General features: G+C 42.6%; 1 protein-coding gene across 2 annotated transcripts; it reads left to right on the top strand.

Moving 5' to 3' along the window:
• The first annotated feature begins 975 nt into the window (after positions 1-975).
• On the top strand, positions 976-21,412 carry SOCS2 (suppressor of cytokine signaling 2). Of its 2 annotated transcripts, none has more exons than XM_083182401.1 (3): positions 976-1,655; positions 3,327-3,598; positions 17,875-21,412. In XM_083182401.1, the coding sequence occupies exons 2-3, from the start codon at positions 3,451-3,453 to the stop codon at positions 18,336-18,338; spliced, it is 612 nt and encodes a 203-aa protein (XP_083038527.1). In that variant the 5' UTR covers positions 976-1,655; positions 3,327-3,450; the 3' UTR covers positions 18,339-21,412. The 2 variants fall into 2 exon arrangements, with proteins under 2 accessions (XP_083038527.1, XP_083038528.1); XM_083182402.1 differs by lacking the exon at positions 976-1,655 and adding an exon at positions 3,087-3,227.
• The last annotated feature ends 1,339 nt before the right edge of the window (positions 21,413-22,751 follow it).

Genomic DNA, 22,751 nt, shown 5'->3' with positions numbered 1-22,751 from the left:
TCTGGCAGAATTTCACTCTGAGGGAGTTTTATGAGGAGATAACAAGTGCTTTGCTGTGGTAGTGTGTACGAGAGGTTTTCTGAGGAGTTTTTTTTTTCCATTTCGAGCGGATTTCTTTGGATATTGGTCCATTTCATTGTATTTAACAATACCTTCAAGTATGGCTTCGACGGGCAGAATATTCAGCCTTCCCCAGATGGAAGAGGATGCTGTACAGTTCATGCAGGACCATGGTCTTCTTCCAGCGACAGCCACCTGTCCATACGGACACCCGATGCGGCTGTCCATCAAGGAGCAGAAATGGCGCTGCTATGTTAAAAGCTGTGCCAAAAAGCAAAGTCTGCGGGCTTAACTGTTTTACCCAGGATGTAGACTTCCATAGACTACCAGCGATGGTAAGTATGCTCATCATATTGACATATAATTTGGGTATATATTATTTACGACATGCTGCATTGCAACATTTCAAAAGTATCAACTATCTAATGTCAACCTGATGACTGGTGACATTTTTACCACACCCCTTTGCTAAACCAACTTCGCTGAATGCAGAGTGATGAGCACGCTGAGAGATGGCAGAGAAAATTCCTGATTCAGAAAAAAAATTTGCTTTATATTATCCTCCCATTCGTCCGTTTACTTACTGCAAACATTGCTTTGAGCAGGTAGAACATACATATATAATATTCATCTGGAAGCATTATGCTTCTGTTATTATGCCGACTCCTTCTCTGACCTGCAGATTATCCGAGCCCAGGCCAGCCAGCGTGTGCATTGAGAAGTGCACAGCCCCGATGCCGGTGACAGGGTAGTCACCTGGGCAGAGGAATGTCAGGTCTCTCCCTTTGTGTACGAGGTAAACCTGCAGTGAGGGGAGCAGCACATAGGTGGCAGCAGAGAGAACCGTGAGAAGACACTGGTCACGTGAGCCAATTCCTGGAAAGTTCCTGGAAAGCGGCCTTTGCATTTACCAGATATGGGAGGGAGAGACGGGCGAGGAGAGCGGAGGCGGGGGGTGTGTGGGAGAGACCCAACACTCACAACACGGAGAGACGGCCAATAGGAGGAAGAAAGCAGGCTCCGTAATCAGAAGCGCGAGTCTCTCACCCCAATACAGCCACGTCTCTGTCCCACTTCCAACCCCGTTGCATGCACCGGCTGCTCAGCATATGGATGTGCCGCTGACTCGCTGCAAAGCCACGATCACCTTGCGCGCTATGGAGCCGGTGCATTAAGCTGCTGTGGAGGGGGAGACCCTGCATGCTGTGCGCTGCGTGTATGAGCCCCCCTCTCCCGTATCCCAGACTGCACGAAAAGCCAATGCAGCCGGAGTCCCCGCCATCAGCCAGACTGCGCGGCTGCACTGGGGGGCTCGGACAGGCGCCGCAGCCTCTCATCATCTCCAATATTCAGCCAATCAGCGCCACGCCGAGGTGGTGCTGGGGGTTCTGGGGGGTTCCAGCAATAAGACGATCTGCAGGGAAAAAGCAGCCCAATGAGATCAGAGGAAAGGGGTTGATTCAGGACTCGCACCCCATGCGCACATGTGTGTACAGCACATCCACGGGCTACTGCCTACTACATGATAATAAAGGGAAGTCCGTGCGGAACTCGAGATCAGCTGCTACCAGGAGCCAAGCGCAGGGGAGCTGAAGGTACATTTTACAAGGGGCATATCATATATTATTATTATGTGTGCGGGCACACTGGCATTGTGTGTAGCTACTTGCAGCTAGTGGTGTGTATATGTGATGGTGCATGGCATAGTGTATAGGTAAGTGTGCAGGGCATTTTTTGTGTGTGTGTGTTACAATGTGCTGGGTGGATTTGTGTGTGTGTAGGTGACACTGACAGTGTGCAGGACATGGTGTGTGTAGGTAACAGTGTATGTATGTGTGTAGGTGTCAGTGTGCATGGCATTGTGTGTGTAGGTGACAGTTTGCAGGGGTATATGTATTTGTGTAGGTGACAGTGTGCTGGGCATGGTGTGTGTAGGTGACAGTGTGCAGGGCATGATGGGGGTGTGTGTGTGTGTGTGTGTGTGTGTGTGTGTGTGTGTGTGTGTGTGTGTGTAGGTGACAGTGTGATCATAGGGTTATCCCCGAGCATGTTCCTAGACAGCCACAGAGCCCGAAGTAGCGGTGACTGTGCAGAGCGTCTTCTTCTTCCCCTCTGCAGCGTGGTGAGCGCAGGCATCGTGGTAAGGGGCATTATGTGGCCCCCATATGCTCCTGGGGGGGCCCTAGTAACGTAACTTTTAGCTCCATAAATACACATTCTATTTATTAGTGCCGAAGTATGGTCTCCTTTGTGAATATAGCTCCAACTAATTTATTTAGAATACAAATAGGTATGGAAGTGAAAATTAATGCGCATCTCTTCACCATGTAATAACTGTAAATAACACACTTAAATAAACTATATTCAAAAGGTTATTTTATTACTAATATTATGCTAAGTAATTAAACAATAAAAACGACAGGGTGTTGCCCAATACCGGTATACTTGATACACACACCTAAAACATGTAATGTAACAATTCCTGTATGGGAAAGGAACGTTATTTAAAATAGTCGCAAAAGAACGCGGTACCTTCTGGTGTTTGTTCTAACTAATAATTAGATATAACACAGGCGTGGACCTGGGTACAGTTATGGCGTGTGTGTTTGTGTATATATGTGTATATATAATTTACACACACTACATAGGAGATGCTGGAAGATGGATCATAGAAACAGTGATAAAACATTTACAACATTGGGGGGAAAAAAAGTAATAATAACAGGAGGCAGATCACGGCAGCATTGCTAGAGGGTAGGTGCTGGATAACATTACTAGAAGGCGGGTAATAGGAATGGCAGTGCTGCCAGTGCCAGGGCTGTGATAATGGTAACCTTGCGGGAGACTTTCACGCAGAGCCCGCAGCGGGTGTTGGCCCGGGACCGGACAGTAAATAAGGGCGTGTCCCCGGGCTGCATATTGCCACGGGAAGCGGGCACAGTTAGGGTCTTATTAATGTAACATACACCGCGGTATGGGGAGCTCTCCTACAACTCCAGTAACGGTGCGGTGTCCTCCTGCCTCAGCAGCAGCCGCCCTGGCAGTGACAGTGACCCGGCTGTGGTCCCGGGGGCGGCGGCGGCGGCGGCGGAGTGTCCCCTCTGACAGCCCCACTCCCCGGCATAGTGCTGGCAGCAGCTGTAGCGGAGTGCTGGCATCTGATACCCGTGTGTGTGTGTGTGTGTGTGTGTGTGACATATTATACAGTATATAATGTAATGCTATTCCCCACCCTGACCCATGCCGTTTGCTGACTTCCCTGGCAGGCAGCAGAGCCGGACGTCCCGATCTTCCAGCCGCTCCAGGCAGGCTACTCGGACTGGCAGCATGCGGGCGAGGTGACTGCTTTCCCCCGGAGCTCTGCCCGTTCCCCTCCTGCACAGCCGCCCAATGACCCTCAGATCGCCCGACACCTCCGACAGTGCCGGCACCATACCCAGCGGAGCCGGGGACCTGGTCACCTCCCCGGGGGATACCCAGGCGAGCCCGGACCGCAACGAGCGCATCGCAATGTCCATGGGAGAGCTCCAGCGCTCAGGTAAGGAGGTGTGTGTGTGTGTGTGTGTGTGTCCGTGCAGCGGGTGTGCGCCTGGCCCTCCCCGGTGCAGTGATGTGAGATAGCAGGGTCACCCCTGCGGGTACAGTGGCTGGCGGCAGTGGGCTGTGCAGGTCTAGGCGCGGGGTGTCCCTGCTGTAACTAATAAATGGTTACTGTAACGCGTGCGGGTAACACCCTATCCCCCATTACTAGGTGCCCAGTTCCTGTACCACAGCGGGGGACTGTATGGATGTAACCTGTACTCAGCCTGCTCATACTAAAGAGATTTGTGCATAACAATAGTGTGTGGCCAGAGACACCCCATATGTGACACAAAGCTCCCCCTGACTGGGTGATCATTGCCCTGTGGGGAAACTCCTTTTCCAGCGCAGGTGAGAAGGCTGGTCACTGGTACATAGCCAAGATCTAAGGACCATTCTGCAGAAGGTATGTGCAACTGGCTTTGCAGAATACAGATTCTCAGAGTGAGAGACACCATCATTTTTCACCTCATTTGACACATTTCCGAGGTGGTGGCACTTGGGCTCCACCTTACATTTTACTATTAATGACCTATATTTTACACCTTCCATTTATATCTTTGTGGAAAGTGTTCTTCAAAAACAGTATCATTTTATTACTTTACTCCATACAGGTATTTATCAATGATTTCAAATAGATACAAAGTGCTAACCATCAGCTCCTAACTGTCATTTCTCAGACACTACAGCCTGTAAAATTTAAGACGAAAACTGACTGGGTGGTACTTTGTCACAATTTATCTCTCTCCAAGCTTTGATAAATACTCAATTGTTATAAAACAAATTTTATATGCAACGATGGCTGTCTTATGACCCATTTCTGTCCTCCATTTCCTTTCAACTCAGCAGCTGCTTTGTGGCAATGTCATTTTGTACAAATGCTTATGATTTTCAAAAATACCATTTGTGTGGTTGTTACTGCAATGAATTTAGACTACTTTGTACGTTGCTTCTAAAGACTATTCTGTTTAATATGCAAACATTTACCACTACAAAATAATGGATACAATTTATTATTAACTTTAAATAAGTCATAGTAAAAATTAGTGATTGTATTTATTTGTAGTAGACCAGAGGTCTTTGAGTTGCTTTTTAATTTTGTTAACCTAAAAGTAATAGTGATCAAAATAGTATATTTGCTTTAAGTAATGAGAGATTTGATATTAGATTTTGACTATATAGTCAAAATCGTATGCAGATCGCACAGGTTTTTATCTTGCGATCTCAGGACAGCAGAAATCGAAACCCAGATAGACAGGGCAGCAATGACTATATAGTGCAAACTGAATGTAGATAACATGAATTGTATGTAAATAGTACAGACATAGCAAAGATTGCATAGCACGCAAATCTTAAGTCGGATCGCAAGGGAATGTCACTGTGTTTACACACTATGCTGCTTTCACACTGCAAAACCTGCTTAGACCAGGTATTTAAAACGACTTTTTAAAACGGGTCAGAGCAAGTTTAACCCCTTTCACATCGCATGTAAATACCTGGTCTAAAGCAGGTTTGCAGTGTGAAAGCAGCATCACGGTGTAGATGGTACTCCGGCCCTGCTGGAGGTAGCAGCCGCGACCGCCCCGCACCTGGACCTGCAGCCTGACGGTGAGAGCGGTGAGCCGGCTGCGGGAGCGGAGCTGCAGGTACATCGGCTGGGACAGGGCAGACAGCCGCTCGCAGCCCAGCCTGAGCCGCCTGTCCCCGCTCACCTCCTTGGCTCTCCGCAGGTGGTAGCTCCAGGTTGATTTCCACAGTGGTTCCCGGGATGATGAAGTTGTCCTTCCAGCCCCCCCGCACCTGCTGCAGTGCCACGAGTACAGTGACCCACTCGCAGATCAGCCACAGGTACCCGTCCAGTCACTGCCCATCAAGCACCCTCACATTGGGCTGGGGGGGGGGGCGGCATGCTGGGCACGGTGCGCGGAAACTTTGCCCGATTCCCTGCGCTGCTCAGATACCCAGCGAAATGCGTCGGGCTTCAGCACCCCTGCCATCCTCTTCATACTGTGGTGTGGAATCACATTCAACCATACCTAAGGATACCTGAACCAGGACTAAAAGTGGACTTTGCCACACATTGGGGCTTCCTAACAACACAAGTAAGGACAGCACATTAATCTCATGGGGACCACCGCCCATAACAACACGGAAAAGTGGTAGCCATCCCGGATATGTGAGTTACTCAACTGTTCCCCCCCCCCCCCCCCCCCCAAAAAAAAAAAAAAACTTATGCCCATTTGGAGTGCAAATAGGAACAGTATCCCTCTATGAAGGACTAGCGGGGTGCTTTCCCTCAACATCCCCAAACGAATCAAAGTTGTTACTCATTTTAAGCTTACAACAGCTATATATTAAGCACCATATAGATGCATGCAATTTACTAATTTGAATGTTTTTAATCTATTTTAATTTATTAATTTATTAATAAATTGTTATTGTGTGATCAACTTCCTCAAAAGCGCAGTTTTAATTTTGTTTTCTTACAAGTTTCTTTGATGTCAGGGGGGGAACTGGCAGCCGTCGGAACCGGGTGAGGGTCGGAATTAACGGGTCCCATATTACTCAATGGGGAAAACGATACAGATTTGCCAGGCGATATCTCCGGTTCCCAGGGGGCTAGAGACACAGGGCTGGGCTCGTTGGAAAGTCCTGATCCTCAGCTACAAATTTTACATGCCCGGGTGCCCCCCCTGAATCCGCCCATGTGTAGGGGCATACACAGCGATTTTGTGCTCTTTTCTAAGCAATCTGACTAGCGATTTTGTTGCACGGTCCTGCACGTCGCTATTTCCTGCTAAGTCAGTGCATGCAGTCAAAATCTAGTCATATTGCTTAGCATGTGACTGCAAATCACTGTGTGTACAGAATGAGAGATAGTGATCGAGATCTCTCATTCTGTACCACTACCGGGCATTTTTTTTTTTTGCTTATGCAAAATTGCTTGGCTCAAATCACTGCATGTGTATGTGCTCTTAATGGGCGATCTGGACACAGGGAAATCGCCTACCCTAAATAGCTTTGCACACATCTCTACGTGTGTATGCCCCTTTAGATTTTTTTTAGATAGTTCCATTGATGTCATTCAAATTTGCATTTTGATTTCACCTCATCTGCAGGTGACCCAAATGTTTTTATGGCCAATATCTACACACACTGATTTTTGTTAGGAAAATCTACTGTTATTAAGTTAATACAAGCACATTGCAGTTGGCAACTTGTTTCTAATGTGATACATTTGCAGTCGGCTTTGCATTATGTCCTGTAAAATTGCATTTATGGGGCAAGTACAGTGACATGCAGCACACTGTATGTGTGCATTTCAGCAGGTCTTGTACAGTATGATGGTGTTCTTTGAAAATGTTCCAGGTTAACTGTAAACAAACTCACACATTGGGTGTCGATTTGCATCAAACTCCTTTTTTGGTGGTTTTCCGGTACAACTGTCACTGTATCACAATGGCAGACAATTCACCAGATTCGAAACCTGGAGCCAACTGCAAATGATTTCCTCTCCTAACAGCAGTCCTCTTTTTATAGATATTTTTCTTTGGCTCTCTTGCAGATAAGGCTGCCTAGATCTACAAACAGTGGTTTAACTATGTACAGTACATGTGGGCCCCATAGCAAAAGTTTGTAAGGGCCCCTATTGATCAACTTATGCTGAAAAATGTATGTAGCACATGATATTTTGACAGGCAAAGTAGGCCCCTCTCAGCTCTGGGCCCCATAGCAGATGGACCCCCTGCACCTATGGTAGGTACGCCCTAGTCTACAAATATATTAACACATTTTTCATGCACATAGTTTTAGGAATAGAAAGCAGTCTACCAAATGCTTTAATAAAGTGACCCTTTGCTTACACCAGGGGTGGGCAATAAGCAACCCTCCAGCTGTTGAGGAACTGCACATCCCAGCATGCCTTGCATCAGTTGCAGCATGGTAAAATAGCAAAACTTAGGCAAAGCATGCTGGGATGTGTAGTTCCTCAACAGCTGGAGGGCCGCTTATTGCCCACCCCTGGCTTAGACACTATTCCTTGTCTTGCATCCAGTTGTTCTTCTTAAGCATTATGGTATATACTGTAATATGAGTTTCAGTTTTATTAAAAAACGGTCTTCCTTTGAATTGGGTACTGGTAGGAATTGTCAATTGCCAACTGTCAATGATTCAAAATCATCCTATGGTTTATGACCGATGTAGAATAGTTTTGCTATTGATGGGGGAAAAAACAGATGGTTTCCTTCCATCGATATCAAAGCATAATTGAATAGTTTTTTTCTTAGCCAAGGGGCTGGCACATGGAGCGTAGCTCCTCCCTGACACCATAAAGGCCCACCCCCAGGTTCTGATTTGCCCACAGGCCAGTAAATCAAATAAAAGGGCTGTCCCTCTATAGTTAAAACCATTGATGGTCATTTTCACTATCGCCATCAAGGGCAACCATCGATTGCAATAGCATCGATGGCCATCCCTAGGGACGACGGGCCTGATTTAGCTTTATTATCAAAAAAAAAAAAAAAAAAAATGGGCAAACCCATGTGCACTGCAGGTGGGGCAGATGTAAGTTCAGAGAGATTTACATTAGACGGGGTGTGTTCAAACTGACTGTTCCCCTTGCATAGCAACATGGTTTATTCCAGACACAAATTGACTTGCTTTTTTGCTTTACTGAATCTTACCCTGGGTTTGGAAATGGTTCATGTCTGATGCTAATATACCAAAATAATGTGTGCACACTGGGGAAATGTAGTGTATACAGAAGTGTAAGGAAACTGGCACAAAATGGAAGTATACTATTGCATCTGTGGGCAAGGTGTTGGATTCGGGTGTGGCTCATTGATCAACATTTTATAGGTAGGCACTTCAAAAGGTCAACATGAAAAGGTTGGCACATTTTAGTATTTTTTTTTTTGTCATGGTCAACCTTTAACAACCTGTAACCCCAATTAGTGTACTGCGCCCCCTCCCTTCAAGCAGGGTGCCTCACTCCACTATCACTGCACTCAGCATAGGTTCATTTTCTGAGTTGTAGTCCACATGGATGGTAATCGTGAAAAAGTAAAGAAAAAAATAAGCGAATATTGGTCAACCTATCACCTGGATGCCGCTGGACTCACAAAGTACATAGGAATATACAAGTATTACACTACGGTTCATCAGCTTTCCCCCCGTGTGTGGTCACACTGTTTTACTACATCACCATTTATATGCCAATTCTCTCCTGCTTTTGTATACAGTATATCTGAAGAAGTGCAGAAATAATGAAAAAAGTCATTTTACTTATAATGCGTATAATGCTTGGTTTGTTGCTAGGGTGAGGACAATTTCTTTTAGAGAATTTCACAAATGTACAACATAGCAAATTATGTCTTTCATAACCACGGTGTTCCTTGCACTTCAATGAGAAAACAACTAAGGTGGTACATATTGTACTAGTATTTGTGAATATTTTTTCATAACTTCTCTATTTCAGGTGGGAAAAGGGGTTTAATCCCCCCTTTTACTTTTATGAATATTACATGTGCGTTGCCCATCCATGTTTTAATGATGTTATATTTTAATGATTTTTAGGTAGAGTGCCCCAACAGAGGTTTTTTCAGATCCCTGGTTGAATCTTATCCTAAAAAACACTATTCTGCCAGTCCAATTCTAAAGTTCCCCTCCTCAGTCTAAAGCTAACCTCCATGACCCCATTGTGGTCCCCCCCCCTCTCCATCGGAGTACTGGCAGCCAAGATTCCAATATCTGTATACTGACCGCTGATGGGGGTTGTATAACCTATGGGTATGCTAGCACAGAGGCACTAGTATGAGCCACGGCAGAGAAGGATGTACAGGATCAATGACCAGTAATAAACTGTAACCTTTAACTATTTTAACACAATCTGTAAGGGTGAGGTGGGTTTTTTAATGTTTCATGCATATTTCAACAAAGTCTGTATGCCACTTATTAGTCGTTTCAATTATTAAAGGCATATTTAAGTCCGTTTTCATAAAACGAAGCAGAAACTATAGTTTCTGCCTAAATTTATCACCGCAATTTATGGCTGCAAATGATTAGCACTGCAGATTGCAGTCCTCCTTTATTATCATTGGGGACTAAAGTCTGATCCCTATGTGCCAAGATCTAAAAAATCATCTAGAGTTTTCAGCAACTGGCTCCGTCAGTCACTGTGGAACAGTCATACAAAAACTCAAGACACCGGGAAGTATCTCTTTCCCTGCAGAACTACTTAGTACACAATGGGGATAATGATATAAAAAGTATTCTTTCTGCTGCAGTAAATCCTGTAAATATATCCTGGTACTTCTGTGTGTGATACATATGCTTATAAAGCAGTAATAAAATAATGGCGGGACTGCAATTTCAGCACAAAATTAAGTAAGGGGATTAAAAGTAGTTTGCACGTGCAGCATATAAACAGTAATTGGAATGGGTAGATTAAATGTACTTCAGCTGTCCTCTTCATCAGTATCTTGTGAGACAAGGACTCCTATTTAGTTTAAACTCTAGGGGAGCACCGCCAGATCAGATATTTTTGTAAATCCATTTAATATAAGCATGGATAGGGTTGCCACAGCGATGTCTTAATATCTTTATTACTACTTCTGGCTAAATAAACTACTGTACTGCTTGTGCGGAGTAACAATTCCCCCCCTTTTCTTGTTCATCAGTATCTTACCAGGTGGCTTGTGATGTATTCTGCTACTGTCTTACTGTTCTTCTGGCCAGATCCAGTATTTGTCCAGGAACCTCCTGACAATAAAATGCCTCATATCATGTGATATCTTATTAATGTTAGAAAAATGTGTCTCAATTGTTTGTGTGGGTTTTATTCCAATCTTCCCTAATAAAGAGCTAACAGTAGGTAAAGACCACAAGTTGAATACCATTGCAAATAGTAAACCCAGAACTAATGCTTGTTTAGGACAAGATTCATATTAAATGTGGTGTAACCCTTATTAAATCTATTTTACTTATGTCGATGGTTAATGAATTTTACAAGAAATGCCAGTTGGCTAACTATAATAGACTCTGATCTGCCAAAATGCCTTGCGATCTTTACACAATGGGGCAAATGTACTAAGCCGGGTCAAGTAATGAAGTGGAAGGTGATACACAACAGGCCAATCTGACATTTTTTAAACCCAGCCAGTAAATGCAGAGTAAAGGTGCCCATACACGTTGCGATTTTAGTGTGCTGTGCATTTTGTACTTTATTGCTGCTGTGCGATTTTGGCACTTTTATGCCATGCAATGCGATTTTAGCCTTTAAAAAAAAAATATATATATATACAGTATATATATATATATATATATATATATAATATTATATTTATTTATTATATATATTATTTTTTTAAATGATATATTCACCTTTTATGGTCACTAGGTACATCACATCGCACTACAAAGTGATGCGATGCGATGTAGCACAAAAAGTACTGCCTGCACATACTTTTTGTGCTATATAATATCATACTCGTGGGGAAGCGCATCATCCCTGCAGAAACACGGTGCGATTATAACCACATGTGATGCATTTTGAACGTAAAAGTTCAAAACACATGCGATAATCGCGTATGGACACATATAGCAGCTGATTGTCTGTTCTGTTATCACCTTCCACTTTGTCACTTCACCAGGCTTAACCCCTTCAGTGGCGGGTGTTTTTATTTTTTTATTTTTTAGTGCGTGCTTCCCACTGGGCAATTTTTTTTTTTTGTGGGGGGGGGGGGGTGAACAATACAATGTCATTAATGTCGTACGTTTAACTGCTGTCAAATGAATCACTTTTCTTGAAGTAGTTCTCTGGGTAGAGAGATTGGCCCTTATTCAGATCTGATTGCAGTACAAATTTGTTCTCAAAATGGGCAAAACCATGTGCGCAAGGGGGCGCAGATGTAACATGTGCATGGAATCTGCTTTCCTTGTCCTAATTAGTCTGGCGACATGTTCATTGTTAGGTCAGACTGTTCTGAATAGAGAAGTTTTAATTATGACTACTTTGTATATAAAATTATATAATAATAAAAAAAAATACGGTTTACATTACATTTAAGTAATGGTTTCTATTCTATGTATTTAAGCTTACCGTACCCACTCCTTGAAAATGAAAGTAAAATATACAGTATGCTAGCACAGGTTGCATATCTGCAATTCGGGGAATTGCTCAAGTATGACAGCTGGTAATAGGAAGTTAGGAATAGTGTGCGACTTTCTTTTTGCTGCATAATTGGATGACATGGGGCAAAACATTTTATTTCTAAATATCATGATTTTAAGATAATTTTGCAGTTCTGAAAATTGAAGGTTTGATTACATTATAAGTAGTTTTAAAATGAACCTGCCCACAAACATGCCTACAAAATGTAAACCATATGTAAATGTGTTTTTTCTTTTTGTTTGTTTGTTTGTTTGTTATGCATTGTACTACGCATGTTGTTCTATACATAATTATATTACATTTTGAAAATTGAAGCACCCGATCTCTTGTTGATTTGCTAAGCAGGTTCTAAGAATTCTGTGACTTTTTTTTTTTTAAATATACACCAGGGAAGTAGTGCATAATCATACTGTTAAAGAGCTGTCTGCTTCAATGTATTAAAGGTCGAGGTCATGTGTGCCCTTAGGAGAATCAAATGTCTGGAATTAGCTGGCAATACTTAGTACTGAGAGAACATACTACTAAAGGGTTTTTTTTTTTTCTGCTAACATATGAAAGAGCTTAAGACTCACTACCTGGAAGTCTAGGCCCTCGTTCTTTGTAATTAATTATTTTTCTTTTTTTTTTTTTAACGTTTACATTTTGTATAGATGCTAAAGATTGGGGGTCTGATTTTACAGGCTATTGTTGCAATAATATACCTGAACTCTCGCCCCATTTTAGGTGTCATATTTACAATTTTAACAAGGTATTAAAAGACTAGGTGATTCATCGCGCCCTACTGGCGCTCTTCACACCGGCGTAAGGGGCTGCACCCCCTTAATTTGTGAACGTTTGTATTGTGGTCACGACACAGGAAAACAGGAGGCTGGGTAGTGATAGGGGTGTGTGGACATAAGGGGGATTAAAGAGGAGGGTGGGGGACACTGTGCAGCTTCTGCCAGTGGGCGAGGGTCCAACGTGGCAGTACAGGACGGTGGCCCTGAGTCAGTGTCTCCTCCTACTGGGTGGGAGTTAGGGTGCATGAGAGCAGGAGGCTGGGTGGTAAAGCATGATAGGGGAATGTGGGCAACACAGGGTGAGCGGGTCCCCACTGGCGGAAGTTACGGGGCAGGGGAACAGGAGGCAGGGCAGTGATAGAGGTGTGTGGGCATGAGGGGTAGTAAAGGTTTTTGGCTGTTGCTGAGTAGCGATAGGCATTGGTGCAGACACCATCGATGGTTGGCATTGATGGCGATTTTGCACCCTGCCATCGATAGTAGTAACATATTACTTGGATAACCATCGATTGTTGTAGCTATTGATGGTCATCCATTATATCTGACTCAATAGGCCCCGTGGGTCAATCAAAACTTGGCGGCGGGACTTCCGGGTGTGGGGGGCGGAGCTATGCTCAGTGTCCCAGCACCTTAAAAAAATTTGAAACTTTTTTTTGCGTAAACTGTTTTTATTGAAGCAGTAGACAACAACATTGGTCATAACATTCAGTCCTTAAGTTGAAATTGGTAATATTTGAAACTTGATCGGTTCTCCTTTGCCATCGATGTAGGGAAACCATCTGGTCCTCCCACATCGATGGCAAAAATATTCAACATCGGCCATAAACCATCGATTATTTGAAATCGTTGATGGGCATCCCTAGAACTGGAGGAGGGTGGGGGGCAGTATGCAGCTCCCGGCAGTGGGTGAGCGTCTCCTCCCACTGGGAGGGAGTGAGCGTGCATGAGAGCAGGAGGCTGTATAAAATTGGTATGTGGGCAAGACATTGATAAAAGTTGTGGCGCTGGTGCAGAGGACCGTGGGGACACATCTGGCAGTGGGGAAACCTGCAGCGCGGCAGCCAGGGGCGGATTTCCCACCTAGGGGCGGCACCTGCTTGTGGCAGTACAGGATCCCCCATTGTCACGGGGGTACGTGAAATGCGGGAGCGGGGTTGAGGGGGTCTGCTGGGGGGGTGGAATTGCCGGAAGGGGGTCTGCAAATTGCGGGAGGGGGGTGTGCGGGGATCCACGATTAGCGGGAGGGGGCGGGTGTCCGCAAATCGTGGGAGGGGGCGCGGGGGGCTTGAATCGCGGGAAGGGGGGTCTGCAAATTGCGGGAGGGGGGGTTGTCGGGGTCAGTGAATTGCGGGAGGGGGGCTGTGGAGGTCTGTGAATCGTGGGGGGTGCCGTAAATCAAGGTAGGGGGGGGGGGGCGCGGGGGTCCGTGAATCGCGGGGGGGGCGCGGGGGTCCGTGAATCGCGGGAGGGGGCATGAATCGCGGGTGGGAGGCTGCGAATCGCAGGAGGGGGAGGTGCGGGGGGTGCCGTGAATTGCGGAAGGGGGGGGTCTGCAAATTGTGGGAGGGGGCGCTGGAGGGGCCGCGAATCGCGGGAGGGGGGCCCCAGAAGGTGACTAGGGGGTCCGCAAATCGCGGGAGGGGCGCTATGGGGGGTTCCGTGAATCGCGGGAGGGGTCGTGTCACGGGGGTCCCGCGAATCGTGGGAGGGGGGGGGGGGGGTCCCGCGAATCACGAGAGGTGGGGGTCCAGGGGGGTGCTGGCAGAGGGGGAGGGGTGCGGGAGTAATGGTGGCTGTGGAGTGATGGTGGGCTTGTACTGTAGCCCTGGCTGGGCGGGGGGAGGTGATGTCAAGGGGGTGGGGTGTGTAGAACATTATACACATAGAACACTTTTCCCTGGGGGGGCGGGTTTGTGTATCCTGCTGGGCGGGGGATGAGTGACAGATCTGGCTAAATATATTCTTCGTTCATAGCAGAAAATTCCGAACTTAGATTCATCAGTCCAGAGTACATTTTTTTCCATTGTTCCATCGTCCAGTTTCGATTCTGGATGGCCCATTAAAGTCATTTTCCTTTCTATTAATTGGACATACAGTAGCAAGTAATTGTTTACTGCAATACACCATCGATGTCCAGAAGCTCTCTGTTTTCACAGTCGCTAGTGATACAGGCTTTTCACGGGTTCTGTTGACGTCCGTGCAGATTTCTGAAGTGGTTAACCATGTATTCCATTTATTGTTAACCACTATATTGTCTCTGAATCTTTGTATCATTGTTTAAACACATTTTAACAAAACTTTCACTTTTTTCCAATTTCTCGATCCAAGGTGCCTTTATTATATAATGCCACTATGGCTCCTCTTGTTGCAATGGGATTTTTTTTAACGTTTTCTCAGGTCTTACATGAAAAATTAAATTTTATACTAAAAACTTGTTACAAATCTACAACGATATTGATGCGCTTCAGTCACTCAGTGTTGACTGAACTGACTTCAGAATACAATGTAAACAAAAATCCAAAGCCAAAACTTAAACAGAACTCGAGCAACACAACAAAACGGCTCAGCATATCCAAAGTCTACAACTGACTGTTGTATATTTTTAAGGTTTGTATTGCTTGTGGCCATCAAATTTTCTCACAAAATATCTATACAGACTTTACCCTGTATTGATCAAGGGGCGTAAAATAGTAATTTCAAGCTGAAACATCCCAAAAAAATGATAAGATTCAAAAGTATCCAACATTTTTTTACTGCCAGAGAGAGTGTGTGTGTGTGTGTATAGATGGATATATAGATATATTCAATAATACTATAATAATAATAATAATGTGAGAATTTGACTTTTTATGTTTTTATGCTAAATAACAATCTGTGCAAATGCTTCTGATGTTATCATGCATATCAGGGTTTACACCAGCCAGCCTCATGCGGAGTTCATAAGATCCGCCTGAAACAACTTCACCTCTCCATCCACACACTGCAAATGAGCACTGAAGTTGGGGTATCAGTACTGTACAGATGCTGCAGTTACTATCCATAATTTTATAGGAAGTCTGCTCTGCCATTAGGTGGATCAATCTACGCACTTATGATCTCTGTCCACGTGCTTAAATCTGATTTGATGTACATAGGAAGCTGAACTCCTTAATATTCGTCCATTTTTTTCAGTTGCTTCTGGCTCATGCATAGTGCATAACTGGTGGCTGTAGAAAACAGTGGTGTCCATGTCCACATTGGGTTTGCGATATTCAACAAACATACGTCTGGGTCCTCAATGCCTTATTATTTTTGTTTTAAGTACTCCTTCCTACAGTAAAATGTAATTAGTATATTGAGGCAAATACATTAGATGTATAGGTCTATAGTTATTGTAAACACTTTTATTGATTTCAAAGTTATATGCTACATATACAATTACATAGTCAATTACAGTGTAAAAAAACAAATTGATAATGTGCAAATCTTTCTCTACCAGTCCTTCTTGTGGAACTACAAGTCCCAGGTTCACAGAAAGGTGTACTTTTCCTCTCCAGACAGCTTCTTTGTACTTAGACCAAAATTGTAGTCGGCTGCTCCTAAATTACCCAAACGGGCTCCTGGATCCACAGGACAACAATTGTCAGAACAATAAAAAGGAGCGCGCCATAGTGCGATTATCAGAGTAAAAAAGTTTTTATTTACTAAAAGCATTCCACGATTCAGATGGGCATGAATCACGTACCATGTGGGACAGTATCAACACCGCAGGATAGACAGCATAAACCGGCAGTAACAGACTGCAAAGTCAGAGCAGTTACACTCTCTCGTCCATCTCCTCCAAGTGATTGACGCTAGGCCATGCCCCTACGCATTTCGTCACTTCGGACTTCGTCAGAGGGCTGGCCTAGCCTCAGTCAGGTACCTCCTTAAATCTGTGTATCATTTACATACATCAGATGCACCTGTTGTGCTTCAAATAAAATCCAGGGATGGCTTCCTATTAATCAGTCGTATTTTATTTAGTTTGCTCTACAACAGATTATGCTCACAAGGCTTGTTAATTGCAGAAAAGAAGAAGCTTTAATCCAATTAAAGCTTTGTCTTCTCTGCAATTAACAAGCCTTGTGAGTGCCGCGGTTATATATATATATATATATATATATATATATATATATATATATATAGTGATCAATAACTATATATATATATATATATATATATATATATATATATATATATATATATATATATATATATATATATATATATATATATATACACTCTGTAGACGGAGGCACTCCAAAAAAAACGACAACCAGGCACAGGAAATGCGGTTACCGCATTTCCTGTGCCTGGTTGTCGTTTTTTTTGGAGTGCCTCCGTCTACAGAGTATGTGTTGAGATTGCGAGCGTTTGCAATCCCTGGAGGGCACCCTTCAACAGTACCTTTATTTGTGCCGGTAGTGCTGCTTCCAAGGGACATTATATATATATATATATATATATATATATATATATATATATATATATATATATATATATATATATATATATATATATATATATATATATATATATATATATATATATATATATTAGAGAGATAGATACAGAAGTACCAACACACTCGCCATTCCTAGGAATGGGATGCAAACAGCACCCACTTCCCAGGATGGGGTGCATTGGCCTGTGACCACACACTCTAGTAAATACAAACACAGGGGGCCCAGCATTCACTACAACAAACTAACTCACCTTAACATTCAAATAATCAATTAAATAAATAATGGGGTTTTAGTTCATGAATTGATATATATACATACATACATACATACATGTATTTGTAATCTGGCACTCCTTGCTGAAATAAATAATTGCCAGTGGTGCCTTCCTCAAATAGTAATATCCAACAGTCCCATTGCGCCGATCCACAGCAACAATAAGTCAGGCGGCACTCCAACGGATTCAGGTATGAAAAATATACAGGTTTATTTCATAAATGCCTTTGCCTGGCATGGCATTTATGAAATAAACCGGTATCTTTTTCATACCTGAATCCGTTGGAGTGCCGCCTGACTTATTGTTGCTGTGGATCGGCGCAATGGGACTGTTGGAGATATATATATATATATAAAACTTCCATTACTGTATACTTGCAAAACTTCCATTACTGTATACTTTTTAATTTCTGTTTAGTTCTTTTATTGCTTTTTTTATCCAAAATATTGAATTTCAATTCCTTTTGAAATAATAACTTATTTTTTTTAATAGAATGTAATAATCTAATGTGTCTTTGTGTAACAGGTTGGTACTGGGGACACATGACTGTCAACGAGGCTAAAGAACGATTGCAAGATGCACCAGAAGGCACTTTCCTTGTAAGAGACAGTTCTCACACAGACTACCTCTTGACCATCTCTGTAAAGACCTCTGCAGGCCCCACAAACCTGCGCATTGAGTATCGAGAGGGGAAGTTCAGGTTGGACTCCGTTGTATGTGTACGCTCCAGACTAAAACAATTTGATAGTGTTGTCAATCTTATTGAGTATTACGTTCTACTCTCTAAAAATAAAAAAATAGAGACAGAGACTGAAAATGTTTCCAACAGGACCGTTCACCTTTGGCTCGTTAAGCCACTTTACACATCCACCCCATCCTTGCAGCACCTTTGTAGAATGGCTGTCAACAAATGTACAAATCAAATCCATGAACTGCCATTACCGATGCGATTGAAGGAATATATAACTGAATACCGTTACCACGTGTAGATATCTGCCTGCATCATGGTACAATTTAATCTGCAAACAACTTCCAGACAAATACTAAAAACTTTTTGTCATTTCATTTCAAAGTGATTGTCTAAGGGGGTTGGATCATATTGGGTACAGTATGTTTTATACTTAAATATTTAGTGCACTGACTTTTATTGCCCCTTACCAAAATTAAATGTCATAACTCCTTACAATAATTTGTAAATCGTTATAATCAAAGTGGTATTTTATTTATTTTGTTTTAAAACTTCTGTCACTGCCTTCGAGAAGACAAACCTTCATAATACTCATCCAGAGACCGACTGGAGCTCCTGCTGTGTTTGCCACATAGAGCAGTGCTTCTTGATACTATGTAATAATAGAGAACATCTGGTAACTACACTGGTGAGACTCCAGTGTTCCTTATCGGTTCACCCCATGGAGATGAGATAAGTTACCATGTAGGAACATCATTTGACTGTTTTAAAATGCTGGTTTTATATGAACCTTTTGCCATATTTTTCACATTTCTTATCTTTGCCCATATTTATCTAAATTATTTATAAATTCTCTTACAGAAATTATGGGATCAAAATTTATCATTAGGGATCAAGAATATGGTTTGATTTTGTCTTCTATATATTTTGTGGGAAACTGGATTATCGATTAACTGTAACTCGAGTGCCTGGCACCCTAACTGCTTAAAAAACATTGTCTACCTAGAGCTAAGCTACTGTGACATGGGGAATACCAGGATTGGACATGACCATAATCGGACAAGTACACCTGTACTATAACTTATTAACCTCCTCTCCAGCATATCCTATACTAGCTAAGCCCACTGGAAGCAAAAGCTTTGAAAAACTAGTCTGCTACCTTGTGATTGCTTCTGTGTTTCTGTATGTGAGAAGGAGATGTAGGGGTGTGTGTATATGTATATATGTACAAAATGTATTCAGGGCACTCACCAGACAGCAGTAAATCAATGTGTTTTTTTTTTATTCCATCACAATGATAGAAAGTAAGCTGACATTTCGGACCTATGTAGGCCATTAATCATGGCAGTCCAACTCCCACATAGAAATGTAACTGTTGCATTTCTATGTGGGAGTTGGACTGCCATGATTAAGGGCCTACATAGGTCTGAAACGTAGGCTTATTTTCTATGATTGTGATGGAATAAAAAAAGCATTGACTTACTGCTGTCTGGGGAGTGCCCTGAATACATTTTGGACTGTGGATTTGGACCGTATACTCAATACGTGCCTGATGGGAGCACCGCCTCATAAAATACTGTAACCGTGAGTGCATTGGACATATATGTAGCATGGTGATTTCAAAGTATAGGATAAATAGTTTTGCCCCCTGCATTAGTGTATGGAGATGGAAGTAGGAGTTAAGGTGCCCATAGACTGTCCGTTCCCGGACCGTCCATTCTGTACTATGAGATGCGCGCTCCCGCGCATCTCATCGTACGGTACAAAAAGTATGCGCTCCAAAACATGCGGCAGCCGGATACAAACTCATATCCCTTCTGTAAATCAGAATCTGCACATCCCTAGTTTGTAGCCTGAAGTAACAACTTTTCATTTACACTGGCACACGCCTCACTTCTATCTTTAGAGGAGCAGCAGTATTAACATGCAATAGAGAAGAGGGAAGTGTTTGGTCATAGGATGACAACAAAAAAAGTATGTTCGTCCTGTGCCATGAATTCTCCTATAATTCTGCCACCCCTTTAAAGGTTTTTCTTTGGAGCCCAGTTTCAAGCTATCCAATGACTTGATTCATGATATAAAGGTGGGTGTTACTTCAGATCATGTGTGAGGGATTTTGAAATCTAGACTTAAATTCTGAGGAAATTTAATATATGCCAATACATTTAACTGGTCTCATCACAAACTCTATACTTTGTAGTGCTTAATACTGTTAAGGTGGGATATTCCCATAATTAGAGGTTAGCCTTTTATATAAATTATATTTGAGCTCTCTAACTATATTCCCCATGGAGAATAAACTTTTTTTTTTTTGTGATGCAACTTTATATATAACTCGCATCACAAAATCGAACTACAGATGTAGCCATGCTTATTGGTGCCACATAAGAGGTGATTTGCACTATCCCATCACCGCGCGCATGTTTAATTTGCTCCCATGGCTCGAAGAAACGCATTGAGCAATGACTTCGCAGTGTAGTGATTCAACCACACAGATGTGACATTGGTGTGCCAAACAGACTCATGTGGCCTTGGTACAGCAACAATGAGCGCACCTATATCTGTATGCTGGTGCCATTCTTGTAAGCATCCAGTATACTGTATGTTTGCAATAGATAGTGCCAGTTTATTTCAACATTGTAAGTGTGCCTCCATTTCAAAACATTTGTTTGCCTGTTCTTTACATAATATTTAAGTTAAATGTGTAAAAACTCTGAGGCATTGTATGACATATACTCTGTATTAAATGGTGGCTGCAATGTTGAGTAAATAGCCTGCTCTGCAAAAAAAAAAAAAATAGTAGTAAGTTGACAATGAAAATGTCCACTAACCCTTCTCCTTGCCCCATGAAACAGTCATGTGTAGTGTTAAATCTATTCAGTGTTATCAAATGGGTGGCTATCCTAAATGGTGTTTATATTCACCTAATGAAACTGCAGTTCTGTGAAATTCATTAAATTAATGATTACATGAATAGAATACACTTTATTCAAAACATCCAAAATACCTTGTTTGCTTGCCAGTCTGGTTATACTCTGTGGCAGTGGTGTTTATAGATTTGACTGCAAGTCATTATATTTTTACTGTAAACCTGGTAAACTGAGGCAAGCAAAATTATGTTAATAGGCTTATTTAACACAAAGCACTTTGAGCTCCTGAAGTGTTGTTAAGAGGCCTGCTTCACATCCCTCTAAATCCATATACTAACATTCTCAATTATTTGTGGATCCATGCTAGAAAATGTCAATGTTTTGACATCTTCTGGAATGTTAGCCGTTGTTTTTAATGAAGAGTATATAGTGTATAAGCTTTTACTGTTCTTGTAATTAATATACAGTTCCAAAATAAAAATTCACAACAGATTGTAGATGGAAACTTTGCCAACAATGTGTGTTTTTATTTTACTCCTCCCCTTCACATCCCCTTTCTTTATGGGATACGGTTATTTGGTCTACAGTATGTTGGTCGACATGGTTCTAGGTCGACAGAAGCATTAGGTCGACAGCCAAAATGTTGACATGAGGTTTTTCACAGTTTTTTGAGCCGACATGTCCCGACAGGCAGTATTTCATGCCCTACCTTCCACTAGGGCGTGGTGGGGGAACAAAATAGTGTGCCGAGCGCAGCGATGCCCGTGCCCGAAGCATCAAGAGCGGATGCAGTGCACTCCAAACTGTGTCCATGTCGACTGTGTCGACATTCTGGTCCAAAAACAGTGAAACCTTTTGACTGTCAACCTAATGTGTGTGTAGACCTTGACCCATGTCGACCTAATGTTTATCGACCAACATACTGTAGACTAAATGGTACCAACCCTTCTTTACACTTGCAAATGTTTCGCTCCCTTTTCCTATATGAGCCATCAGCTCCTAGTTATCGTTCAATTGGTTAGGATGGCTTAAACGCCATTGCAGTCTTATCTAAATGTAGATTGTGTTTATCCAGAGGAGATCAAATTAAGTGCAACAAATTATCCTAATGGTAAAATCAGGGGTCCAGGATTGGAGTCATCACTAAGATGTGAGTTCTATTTAAGATGGGATGTTGCCCCTAGCAAACAAATTTATACTTCTTATTTATTAAGCACTTTCTAGAAATCAGAATCTGATTGGTTGCTATGGGCAACATCCCATCTTCACTAGAACTCCCAGTAAATGTACCTCTTTGTGACCGGAACACCTCATGTTGCAATGCAAGGGAAGCACATGTAATTATATTAATTTTGTGCAAGGTAAATGCTGTCCGCTTCTGCATGTAAAAGAATAGATCAGTTATTTCGGTGGGTGCTTGAAGTAGTGATGTGTGGCCAAGCCCCAAACAATTTGGGGTTTTACATATACATATATATATATATATATATATATATATATATATATATATATATATATATATATATATATATATATATATATATGTGGTACTTGTTTCCTAGAACGGCCACAATCGTGAGTGATCGTGGCTCTTAATTAAGGGACACGATCCTCACGATGTGGCCGATTTTTTACAATTTTTTCCCTTTGAATGACAGAAATCGGGTCAATCGGTCGGTCGCGACCAATTAAAATCGGCCGCGATGCGACCGACCGATTGACCCGATTTTTCCATAGACTTCAATGTTAAAAAATCTTTTAACATTGAAATCGGGAGGATCGCGTCGGTCTTGTGCCATTATAATGGCACAAGATGAGATGGACTTGATTAAGTCCATCTCACA

The sequence above is a fragment of the Crinia signifera genome, chromosome 4 (assembly GCF_055691185.1).
Source record: "Crinia signifera chromosome 4, ASM5569118v1, whole genome shotgun sequence".
NCBI lineage: Eukaryota > Metazoa > Chordata > Amphibia > Anura > Myobatrachidae > Crinia > Crinia signifera.
The sequence above is the reverse complement of the archived record's forward strand: the minus strand, read 5'-3'. Positions and strand labels throughout refer to the sequence as shown.

Excerpts from the sequence above, each read along its gene's own strand:
- SOCS2 (XM_083182401.1), top strand. The coding sequence starts at position 3,451 with ATGACCCTCAGATCGCCCGACACCTCCGACAGTGCCGGCACCATACCC. Across the intron at positions 3,599-17,874 it reads GGGAGAGCTCCAGCGCTCAG|GTTGGTACTGGGGACACATG; the intron begins GTAAGGAGGTGT and ends TTTGTGTAACAG.